The 12,018-nt window shown below is 60.7% G+C and overlaps 1 protein-coding gene across 2 annotated transcripts; it reads right to left on the bottom strand.

The window, feature by feature from the left end:
- Positions 1-2,285: 2,285 nt before the first annotated feature.
- timm50 (translocase of inner mitochondrial membrane 50 homolog (S. cerevisiae)) lies at positions 2,286-11,943 on the bottom strand. 2 transcript variants are annotated; one of them, XM_088428201.1, is made up of 11 exons: positions 11,629-11,943; positions 9,344-9,485; positions 9,115-9,146; positions 7,261-7,282; positions 5,544-5,602; positions 5,342-5,461; positions 5,125-5,229; positions 4,227-4,289; positions 3,647-3,803; positions 3,456-3,562; positions 2,286-2,803 (listed from the first exon to the last, which is right to left on the bottom strand). In XM_088428201.1, exons 1-11 carry the CDS (start codon positions 11,827-11,829, stop codon positions 2,705-2,707), a joined length of 1,107 nt encoding a protein of 368 aa, XP_088284327.1. In that variant the 5' UTR covers positions 11,830-11,943; the 3' UTR covers positions 2,286-2,704. The 2 variants fall into 2 exon arrangements, with proteins under 2 accessions (XP_088284327.1, XP_088284326.1); XM_088428200.1 differs by having other exon boundaries at positions 2,287-2,803; positions 4,227-4,325; positions 11,629-11,932.
- Positions 11,944-12,018: the final 75 nt, after the last annotated feature.

Raw genomic sequence — 12,018 nt, forward strand, 5'->3', positions numbered from 1 at the left:
CAATGGACGAAAAAGGCCTTCCGATTAAATCCGCGCGTTGAAAGGCAAGCGCGTTTCAGAAGGACGTCAATACATTCTTTTCATTCGGACGATAAAAAGGCTCCGAATAAGCCTCATTGAAAACACATACATCCAAAATAGATTCGGACTCGGTCGCGGGGAAAGCGGCGACCGGGACGAGGAAATTCAACAGCGTTTTTTTTGTTTTGTTTTCCCAGCAGTGACTCCGTTGGAGGAAACGGGTTAGCGTGCGTTTGACGTTTTGAAGCCGGGGTTGCGTCAGAGGGCCAAAATCCATTTCAAGAGTGTTTGAAATCGTGGCCAAAGCTCTCCGAACGAGACTTAACTTGCGCTTGGGTTTTTTTGTAAGTTCGGTGTTTGCGTCAGAAAGTCCAACTCGCCGGCCTTTTTTCGGCTCGTCGCGGGGGGCGCGGGCGAGGGCGGGGGCGAGGGCGAGGGCGAGGGGGGCGCGTGCGGCTCCGGCAGGAAGCCGAGCCATCTGCGCGTGGATGGGCGCGCTTTCGCCACGCGCCCTTTTGTTCGCGCCCGGGCGAAGGTGCGAAGCGGGGCACGCGTGTGAAGGTCTCGTGTCGCTCCCGGTCGTGGGAACGTCTGCACGCGCGACGGGCCCTAAAAGCCAGGCGTCAAAACGGACACCCGGAAAGCCCGAACGAAGGAAGGCGCCCCGCCCCCTCCCCCCTCCCCCCTCCCCGGCCCAGCCGACCCTCCGCCCCCGGGGAGAGAAGTGCGTTTTGGCCTCGGCGAGAAAACGGGCCTCTGAAAAACGGGCTTCCGCGTCCGAGGGCCGCAAAGGAAGTCTCGCATCGCCTTTCGCCCTCCCGTGCGCGTCGCGTCACTTCGGACCGGAAGGAAAGATTTGAAAGCTCTTCGTTCCGCCTCGTCACGGTCGAGGACTTGTTCGAGTCGCTTCGCCGAACGTCGCGTTCCGAGGCACCTCGCCGAAGGCCGAGGCGGGGGGGGCGGCGCCGCCCTTTGTTGTCGGCGCGCCGGGGCGCTGCTCGTAAAAGCCCTCGCGGTTCCTGCGTTCACACCCCGCCCGACAAATCGAGGTTCGGCGGAACTTTCTCACGACCCGCAAAAAACAAAATCCCAGCCCTTCCGATTCACCGTTCCACAAATATTTGCCACCGTATTTGCGCCATTCAGTCCGAAACGGCGCTTTGGCTTTGCCGGCGTCATCACGACCATTTCCAAAAGGATTCCGTTTTGAAAAACATACAAAGCGGATTGCACGACGGAACACTTTGCCAATCCAATTTTCAACCGAGACAAGCGGAGGCCGAGTCGCCCTCCGGGCATTTGCGCGGTAGCCGATGCTTATTTGTAGCGGGCGAGCTAGCTTGTTGGGAAAGAAAAAAAAAAACAAAAAAACATGGCGACGGGCCTTCCCCGCCGGCCACTTTCGAGAAAGCGAGCTTTTGTCCAGTTGGCGGGCGGCTCCGTCCCAAAAAAGGGCAAGAAATCCCGCAGCCTAACCCTAGCGCTTCTTCAGGCCGCAGACGGAAGCCCCGGACGAGCTTTCGCACCTAACTTTCACCCGACCTTCACCGGCTCGAAAGGTCATCGGATAGCGACCCTCGAAACGTTCGCCGGCGTCAGCCCCGGCCTTACGTACGCACGGTCCGTTTCCACGTAGGTCGACGCCGAGGCCGTTATGTTCGTTTGGAGCCGTTCTCGTTTCGGGACAGAAAAAAAAACAAAGAAAAAAAACTGTTTTCGATGCCGCGCATTTGGGAATACCAAGTCAAACGCTCTCCGCCGACCTCCGGTTCTCCGAGTCCCCGAGTCGCGGGAAGGCCGGTCCCCCGGCGCCTTCCGTCGCGCCCCGTCCCCTCGGCGGGTCGCCCTCCAAAGGACGAAAGCCAGAATTGGGTTGGGGGGGAGGCGGGCTCGCTTTTCCACGCGACGTTTCCCCGTTTTGAATGACCTCTGACCTCGCAGGCATTTGGAGGGGAGAGAATAGGTGAGGGGTTTTGACCGTCCGCGCCATTTTAGCCTCCCGCCGTTTCCCGTACGCTTTTCCTTCGTCGTCGCGCGTCAAAAGCATCTCAAAAAACAAAAGCGAGCAACTTTTCCCGGGGGGGGGGGGGGCTCGCATGCGGCCCTCGCGCCCGACCTCTCCCGGTCGGGAGCCGAAGGGTACGGCGACCGGCCCGACGGCCGGCGGAGCGGGCGAACGCCGGGCCACGGAAGCGCTTCCCCGAACCGCGCCCAAGGAAAGCCAAGGAGCCCGCCCCACGTCCACGGAAAAAGGAAGGGGATCAACTTTTTTTCCTTTTCTTTTTTAATTCGCGTCATCATCCAACGTACAAACGAGTGAGGAAAAACATCCCGGGACGGGACGGGAACGGCCGGAGGGAGCCGGCGTGGAAAAAGTTCATAAATTAAAAGGCGAAAAAAAAAAAAAGGAAGACGGCCACCGCGAGGAGCGGTCGCCTCGCCGTCGCGTCGTCGGCCGCCGTCTTCGCTGCGCTCGCTGACGCGGGGCGGGGAGTTTGCGTCGGGTCTTTCGGCGCGGATCCGGCCGACCTCGCCTTTCCCCAGGGGGCCGGCGGGAAAAAAAAGAAGAAAAAAGCAGCGGCGACGCTTTCTGGGTTTGATCGGGAGGCCCGAGGCGGGCCCGAGGCGGACCCGAGGCGGACCGGAGGCACGCCGGAGGCGGACCGGAGGCGGGCCGGCCGGCTCACTGCTGCTTGGAACGCCAGAAACGCGAAGCGATGGAACCCAGCGACAAGCCCGATTTCTTCTGCTGCGACTGCTCGCCCACGCGCTGCTCCTCCTCCTGTGCACGCGCGCACACAAACAAACACACACACACACACATACACAGTGTTTTGTGCGTCTCAATAAGGAGTGTCCAAACCCCTGCGGCACCCAGATCCAAGCGCAGCCGGAGACACAGCTCACTCGGAGTCGCCGCTCCATTCGCCGAGGCGCGCGCAAAACTCGGATCGGGCGCCAGCCGACAATATCCGCACACGGCGCTACGGAGCGAGGCGCGACCTTCCTTTTCCGAGGGATGGCGCGCGGGTTTTGAAAGGCCTCGCTTCACCGCCCGGGTCGTATTACCAAAACGCGCCAGCTGACGCGGCGGCAGAGGGGGAGGGCAAACTTTTTCCCGTACGCCGTCCCGACCGAGCCGCGTCAACGGTTTCGTCCAAACGGAAAGCTCTCTTCCGCGTCTTCTCATTTTGGTGAGGCCGAGGCGAAAAAGCCGGCGCGTCTGCAGGTCGGCGCCGTACGGGCCATCCGATTTTTGGACTGCGAGCGACGGCGCGGACGGCGGAAAAAGCGGCGCGCAGTAAGAACAGAACATCCTTTTCTCCAAAAAGCCGATCGGCGTCCTCCCATCGCGGCCTCGGCCGTTAATACGTGCGGACGGAGGTCGGCGTTAGCCGCGGCGTCGGCCGGCCTGCCGGCCAAAGGGGGCCCACCTGCGCCAGCTGCGCCCGCCTGCGCTTGAAGGCCTCGACGGGGTCGTCCTCGGCGGCGTAGTTCTCCAGCACCGAGCGCACGTCCTCCACGCCGCTCAGCGCGATGGCTGCCGGGGAGGGGGGGGGGGGGCGTCAGGAGGGGGCGCGGGCGGGCGGGCGCGGGCGGGCGGGCGGGCGGCGAGGGCTCTTACTCTTGAGGAAGTTGGCCAGGTCGTAGAGCGTGCGGTCGTCCGAGTTGCCGTCCCACTTCTTGAGCGCCATCCCGTTGAAGGGCTGCAGGCCGAAGGCCTCGCGCTTGCAGTCCACCACGATCACCTTGCTGCCGTCGCGGTTCAGACACGACACGTCCTGAAACGGTTCCGCCGGCCGTTTGGCGCCGCTCTTTCGACTCTTCCGGCGCCCCCAGCGGGGACCCGGCCGCTCCCGCCTCAAAGTCGGGATCGCGTTTTTTAGCCGCAAAAACAAAGAGAGCTCGGACCCCGCTCGCTTCTTTCGTGGCCGCCCGGCTATTTGGGGGGAAATAGGGGGGGGCGGCCGGCGAGAGGGTTTGCCAAAGGATAAAAAGGAGCAAACTTTGATGAACCCTCATGCCGAGGAGGATGTTTTGCGGGGGAAGCCGTTTTTGCGGGGCGATGACGAAAAAGACATTTTGACGCGGCTCCCGAGGCCATTTGGGAAAAAGCAAACATCTGTGGCGCGGCGGCAGGCTTCGCTAGAAACCTGAAGAAAAAGAAGGCCGTTCTTCACCGCGTGGGCCGGGCGGACGCTCACCTTGACGTGATGTCCCTCCATGTAGCGCGTGGCGTCTCTGAAGAGGCGGTAGAGCACGAAACCCTGAGGGTCGATGCCGTCGATCAAAGGGTACGCCGTCTGCGTGAAAGGACTCAACGGCATGGTGGAAAAAGGAAGCCCGGGGCAGCCGGCGCCATCTCATTCAGCGGCGCCTTCCGTCGGGCGGGGACGCAAATCGCGAGCGGGGGTGGAACCCCGCTGCCTTTTTCAAAGGTTACGGTCCAGGCGCGCGCCCCGAAGGGGGAGCGAGCGCACGGCCGCTTTTTGGCCGGCGGGCGGTCCGGGAGGACGCTTCGGGCCCGCCCCCCCCCGAGACGCGCGAGGCCCCCGATTTGCCGGCCTCATTCATTAGAGCGGCGGGTCGGGGTCGCCATATACGGCAAGGGTTTTTTTCCTCTGGATTTTTCTCCCCCCCGGGCTAGAAGCGCTCTCCCGCGGCTTCGCCGGCACGAGTTCGCGAGGCCGCAGCGGCGCCCGGGCCACTCGAGCGCCGGCGTAATCGGGACTCGGCGATCGAGCCGGATCCGCCGCCGCGTCGGGAACAGGTTTGCGCCAGGCGGCGACCGGAAAAACCGGCCGAGCGAGCCGAAGACGCGCTGCCGGGAAGGACTTCAAAATAAAAGCGCGCGGGCATATTACTGGAAGCGGGAGCCGGCCTCCGCTCGCAAGTCGGCCGTCCCGGCCGGAAAGCCGTTTTGCCACTCTGACACCCGGGCCGTAAGATGCAAACGTCAAATGCGAATACGGGGGGAGGCCGCGAGCGAGGAGCCCGCGTTTACAAAATAATGGAGCCCCCGCCCCGCCCCCCGCCGCCAATTCAAAGAAGATCCGAAAAGGGAAAGCGCCGCCGGGGACGGCGCTCGGGGACGGGCCTCACCATGCCGGTCTCGGCGGTGAAGATGATGATCTCGTAGAGCGGCGCCAGCTGCTGGAACAGGTAGTCGATGCCGGGCCGTTTCTTGAAGCGCCACCCGGTCGCCAGCTGCGAGCGAGCGAGCGAGCGAGGCGTTACGGCGAGTCCTCTCGCCAGCGCCTCCTCCGACCGGATGACGCCGGATCCCGACGGGACGGGGGCAGGAAAGAAGGGCGCGTACCGACCACTCCGGGTGCAGCAGCACGTCGGTGAGCTCCAGGACCAGCGTGTAGGGAGGCTGGTAGTACGGCTCCTTCACCGGGTCCGGCAGCAGCTTGGGGCTGGTGGGCTCGATGATCATCTGAGGGCGCCGGGCGCGGGCGTCGGAGTGCGTCGGAGTGCGTCGGAGCGCGTCGGAGCGCGGCGCGCGCGCCGAGACCCACCTGTCTGTAGTCCTGAAAGTACTTGAGCGTTCTCTTCAGCTGCTGGACCACCGGAGCTTCTGGAAGAGCCGAGCGGGCGGGACTTTTCCAAAGGCCCAAAGGCGGGCCCGCGCCTACCTCGGGCGATCAGAGAGCGGCCCCGGGGGAACGGGCCCCGCCGTCGCGGCCGCCGCGGCCCCCGGGCGCTTTGGCTTGAGCCGCCCTCTGCGCATCGCTCTCATCTCTCACGCGAGACAACAACAAAAAAGGCCGCCACAATCACAGGCTATCTTCATCAACCATCTCATTAGCGCTGCTGCCTCGTCGCAAATTTCAAATTGGAAGGCACGGCGGACGGAGAGAAAAAAAGCAAACAACTCGCGGAGGGAAAAAGAGAAGGCTAAACGGAAAGAAAGGCTGAGGAATGCGAGGGGGGAGGGGCGGAGGCCCGCCGCGCACCACCTGCCGGCGAGGTGAGCCGCACCGAGGAAAGGGGAAAAAGACGGCCGGCGCCCGCGCGCGTGCGATCAGGCAAAAAGTAGCGAGGTCGCCCTCGGGCTTTCGGGGCTGCCGTTCGGGTCCGGCGTCTGCCGCCGGCTCCTCCTCCCTTGTGCCCACACTCACACCTACTTTCAAGCGTATGCGCGCGTGTTTATGTTGTCCGCATGACAAAGTGAAATCACGCAGCAAGAATGTTCCGCAGCTTGGAGACGCAACAACAACTTGGCCGTGTTGGCGCGCGCGCACGTTTCTACTACTCACACGCGCGCCATCCGGAATCAGGCCTCGCAAACGCGCACGCTCCCGCGCACTAACGCGCACGCCGACACTCGCACAACGTGCAAATGCGCGCACTCGTACACGCAACAAACATGGACGCGCGCGGCCAATGTTGTTAGTACTCCCACGCATTTAAAGCCGGTGTAAACAAGTCATTCCCGTGTAGGAAAACATTTCAAATGTCTAAACAAGATCCGAGCCTTCTCACGAACCCCCTATGGCCTCGACCTCCTATTCTCACCAAGCTCCTGCACGCACGAGAAGCGAGCGCGGATTCGCCGGGCGTACAAGAGACCGAGATTTGGAAACCGCGATTTGGAGACAAGGAGACAACAATCGGACTAAGGCCGACTCCTGCGCTGGCCGGCGCGCCTTTAAGCGCTTGTTTATCGATGGAGCGCAGCGGCCGATCCGCGGGTTTCCTTTCTCTTTTTCACGGGCGCCGAGCGCGGACGGCGAGCAAGAGGCGCAAAGGTCTTTTTTCTCACGAGTCGAAACACGTTTTTCTCTGCGCGCTCGCAGTCGAACGCCGCACGTACGCAGGAAGGCCGCGGAGCCAAACGGGAGGCGGGCTTTCCCCTTTTTCTTTGGCTTTCCGCTGACGGGAGGCCGTTCGTCAAGCCGGAGGTGACTCGGCCCGGCGCGGCGTTTCCTGCCCGGGCCGCTCGCTCCCTTCCCTTCGTCTAAGCCTCGGCGGGAGAGCCACATTTTGGGCGGACGGGGATCCCGAACTTTCTCCCGGTCGCTCTCCCGCCGCGAACGCCGAGCGCCGTTCGCAACGGCTCGTTTGCGTTTCCCGTAGCCTGAAACGCCATCGTGTCGAAAAGAAACCAAAAAAACGCAGACGGAGAATAAGGGGAAAGGTCACTCGTTGGCATAGACGTTTCCGTGTCCCGTTCTGACTGCGCCGGCGGTGAACCGGTTAAGAAAGGAAAGAGAGGAAAGCGCTCACACCCACCTCGGTCAAACTGGTCAGGAATCTGCGAGACACGGAAAACAGACGAGCGTTAGAAAAAGGCCTGCGCGGCGCGCCGATAAAAGGGTCAAGCGCGTGCCGTTGTTCTTGGCGCGGCCGGGGGGCAGGTGGCGCAAGCGAGCGCCTTGACGGGCCGTCTCTCATGCGTCCGCCCGCCCGCCCGCCCCCTCCTTAAACCCTAAACGGACACGCAGTCTTATTCTTAAGAGACGAGAATTCTTATCCCGCGTTTTCGTACATACGTACATAGAGCGAGGCTTTTCCACACTCTGCTGGGACATTGGGGGGGGGGGGGCTGCCGAGACAGCGAGAGGCGCGAAAAAGGCAAGGCGTGAGCGGGGGAGCCGCATTCCCGCGGGCCCACCCCCGTCTTCTCACGTCACCTCGGTGCATTTGCGGCGCGCCGCGGGAAGAAGGGGCCTTCCGGCCTCATGGCGCAGCCGCTCCAACGCTCCTCGCCGCGGATAAAGGCGGCAAGCGACGGGCTCTCAAACGCACGGTCCGGGAAGAGCTTGACATCCCGCTAGGGCTGAGCAAAAAGGCCTCATTTTCAAAATGGCAAAATCGGCTCAAAGCGCCATCTCGCGCAAGATTTCCATCCTTTCGGGACAAGTCCCTTGACACGCGGCGGGACCGCGCCGCCTCGTCACGCCGGAGCATCCCTTCATAGGTTGATAGCGCCGGTGCGTATAAGACGTACGACAAAAAGTCCTTTTTATCAAAGTTTGCCAACGTTAAGAATAAGGTCTAGTTTCCCGGTATTAAAAGGAGTTATTTTGATGCCGAGTCCAAAGTTGCGGCGACGGGCCGTAGCGCAAGAGGAGCCCAAGTCGATTTGTTCCGCCGCAAATTTAGGCGCCATTCAAGTCGCGCTACGACGAGCCGCCAACTTTTATCGGAAGGAAAAGGACGATTTGATTGGCGATTATTATTGTCGCCGGCGGCGCCGCGTTCAATTAGTACGACCGAATCCTCGTTTTTCCCGTTAGCGCTTGACGCGAGAATCGGGGACGCTACGTCGGCCCCATAATAAATCATTTCGCGCGGAGGCGGCTTCAAAGCCTGGCAGGAAGCTTCCCGGCGGCGGGGGTCGGCGGGGCCCGACAAAAAGGACGCGCCGCGGCGGGTGTGAGAAGTGTGCCCTTTGAAGTGAATTGCCCTAAGTGGGCCGATTGGGACCATTATCCTCTTTGATGCTTCCCACGCTCCCCAAAGTCAGCGGAGTCGCACCAAAGGGCCCGGGAGGGGGGGGGGCAAGGTGAGAGAAGTGTGCTGCCCGTGCGGGAGCTCGCCCCTCGCAGGCACACGAAAGGACAAAAGCCGGTCCCCGCCCGCTAACGAACGTCGACGTGTCCAAGTGGATCGCCGGGACTCGGCCGATGTTTTTCAACCGTAATCATTTGGATATTTGTCAAAGTTAGTAGAGCCGATGCATCCTACGTCTAAATTTTAACTTACTGTTCCTAGCGCGCACCCATACCGTCATTAAATCTTATCTCAGGGGAATTAGGCTATTATACCAGGTATGCTAGGTTTGCATCTCCAATTCACAAAAAGACGCCGCCAGAGTCCATGAATCCAATTGCGCTTCCAAGCTCACCTCAAATTAAGTTTGCGTCGGGAACGTCGGAACGCTAACAATCGGGGTCCTTCCTACAAGGGCCGACTGGCGAGGCTTTTCCTCGGGCCCCCCCCCATTCCATTCGGTAACAATTTTCAAATTCGACGAAATACGACTTCCGCCTCAATGCGTGGATGCGCAAAGAATCACCGCGGTGCCAGACGGACATTTACCCGCCGCGTCCCGCTTCCCGCGCGCGCGCGCACGAAACCTACCGGATTTCCCTGCTCGTCCACTGAATTGGTCCCTGAAAACGGGAGGGGAAAAAAGCAGAGACGAGAAAGGGCGGGTGAGAAGACGGAAGCGGACGCGGCTGAAAAAGTCACACGGACATTTTTATTTGGGCGCGCCGCACATAGGGACCCCTGGCGTAAGCGACCGGGATGGGAAAGCGTCCCCAGACAGCCGCGGCAAACGAGCCGGGCAAGAGGGCGGCAAACTCACCGAAAACGTAGACCACGCCGACGGCGCCGCCCAGGCCCATCAGGCCCGCCAACCTCAGCGCCATCTTCTTGGCGTAGGCGCCGTTCTTCTGCTCCTTGTCGCCGGCCGCGGCTTGGGCGCCCTCTGCAGGAGGAGGCTGGCCCTGCATCGCAACGTCACAACATTTCCCTTCCGCGCCACAAGATTTCCCATCCGAGCTTACGACTTGCAAATCGCAAAATAGCCGCGGTGGAAATATTGAACAACAAAAAAAAAAAGGGCATCGTAAAGGGCCCACGTGGGGATGGTTTCGTTTGGGGAAAGAAAAACAAACAAACAAACAAAAAGAGCAATCTGGATGCACCTTTTCTCCTCTTCAACCCTCCCATTTGGTTTTGATCTCGCGGGAAAAAAAACGTCAATCGAGAAAAACGTCTTTGTTTGCAAAACTACTGATACAGACGAGCCGAACGGCGAGGCGACGATCGGGCGGATGGCAGTCGGATCGTCGCGGCGACCCGCTTCGGGGAAAACCTCAAAATAAAACGGCCCCGACGGCGCTCGCTTCGCACGTCGCTCCATTTATAGGTTTGATTTGGAAGCGTCGCCTCGCTTCCTTTCTAAGCGGGCGCCTGGGCAGACGGGCGTCACGGCGGCGCAGGCCAGGGCGACGAGTCGCAGAGGTTGGCGACGACAGCCCGTTCCCGAAGCGCCAGCCCGAGACGGATATCGGAAAGTTCTGGGCCCGCGGCGGATATCGGAAAGTTCTGGGCCCGCGGCGGATATCGGAAAGTTCTCGGCCCGCGGCGGATATCGGAAAGTTCTGGGCCCGCGGCGGGTATCGGAAAGTTCTGGGCCCGCGGCGGCCAGGAAGGCGCGAAATGAAGTCCTAGCTAGCCGGGCGTCGCAAGTCCGCCGCGACTTGGCGCCAAGTTAGCTCACGCGGTTCCTCGCGTCAAAACAAGCGTGTCCGTTCGCTTGCTTGCGGCGAGTTTCAAAGCGCCATCATTTTGAAGAAGCTTGTCTGAGCTGACGGACGGGGGACTTCAAACTATTCCGGGCCGCAAATGGCTTGAATCCGGACCGCCAGAAGACCTCGGCAAGTATAAATATCGGCGAAACTTTTTCATACGTGATTCCAGAAGGTTTTGTGATCGATGCCGATGTTAATACTTTAAGATGAATAGTCGCGTTGTACTTGTTTTAGACCGCATTAAAAAAAAAAAAACGATCAAAGTTGTTGTTTTAATGTTACGTATGCCATGATTTTATGGGGATAGATTTTCCTCCGGGCAGAGTTTGACACCCCCGCTCCGGATAGTGCGGCGCTCCTCAAACGGTCTACCTTCAGCGGGAAAAAACATTTTTCCCTATCGTCAAATTTCGGGACTGCAAACATTTCCGGGGGACCCGTAGATTTTCGGGGGCTCAACACTCTTCCGAGGTCAAATGAGCACCGCGTCTATTTCCTTTTTTCCCGTTTGTTGTTTTTCTTTTCGCTAGTGACATCGGAAATGCGATCGGCCAAAGTTTTCCTCCGTCAATTTCCGGAGCTAAAAACAACACGACTGCGCCCATCCCGCAGCACCTCCTGCCGTCCGTAAAGACAATCGCTCGAAACCCTTTAAGGAGGGAGGGGGTGGTTGTATTTGTAGTTTCTGTTAGGGTTTGAAGACAAATACGTTTTAGGTGTGTTCCACGCACGCTTACACGCGCGTTTTGAGATCAAAAGAGAGATTTGGTTTGGGTTGTTGTTCTTCCTCCCATGTTTTTTGTTTTTTTTTCAAGTTGAAGACAAGTAGCAAATTGGGTAACCGAGCCAGAAACGAAGTCAAAACAGCGTTTGGCGGGCCACGTCCAATGGCCCCCGGGCCTCGAGTTCCACGGCCGCGCTCGAGAGATTCCAATCGGATTTTAGAATTGAATCGGAGGTCAGTCGACCAGTTGTGACGGTTCGGGCGTGGGCGTGGGGCCGGGAAAGGCGCGACGTCGAGACTCGGGTAGAAACAACAACAACAAACTCGCGAGTGGGCAACTTGTTGCAATTGTCGCGACACAAAGACAACACGTTCGAAAGGAAAGGCGGAGAACGGGCACTTTAGAAACGACTATCGGCGCTAGCGCTAGCATGCTCAGAGCCGCTAACAGCGAAGGTTGGTCAACACAGGTCGGACGTTCGTTTCATCGCCCGACACGTCCCGATAAGCGAGGGCGCGCTCTCCTCTCAAAGCATCCGCGCCGCAGGGCAGGCACCCGGCGTCGACCAGATGCGGCGCCCGCAGCGCCTACAGGATGGAGCCGCTCACCTGACTCTGCCGCTGAAGTCGCTCGCGGAGAACGGCCTGGGCCAGGCCGCCCGTCGCGCCGTCGCCGTCGCCGCCGCCGCCGCCGCCGCCCCCCGCCGGCGCTTTGTCCGTGGAGAGAGCGCGCACGGCGCTCCGGAGCCCCAGGAGGCCCCGGCTCGCTCGCGCGCACATGGGGACGGGGAACGCACACGCAGCCGACATGTTGGTTGTCAGTTACCGGCGGCGAGCCGCTTCCGCTGCCGACCCGACCCATAGAGGACAAAGCCGCCCGATAGGCTGCGCGTCGTGAGTGACGGCCGCGACAACCTGTCAGCGTGGGCGCCGGCCTCTGCGACGCCGGGCGCCGGGCGCGCTCCGGCCAATCGGGAGCGAGGAGGAGCTTGCCCTTCG

Source organism: Hippichthys cyanospilos, chromosome 11, assembly GCF_059441005.1.
Source record: "Hippichthys cyanospilos isolate Australia breed blue-spotted pipefish chromosome 11, RoL_Hcya_1.0, whole genome shotgun sequence".
NCBI classification, from domain to species: domain Eukaryota; kingdom Metazoa; phylum Chordata; class Actinopteri; order Syngnathiformes; family Syngnathidae; genus Hippichthys; species Hippichthys cyanospilos.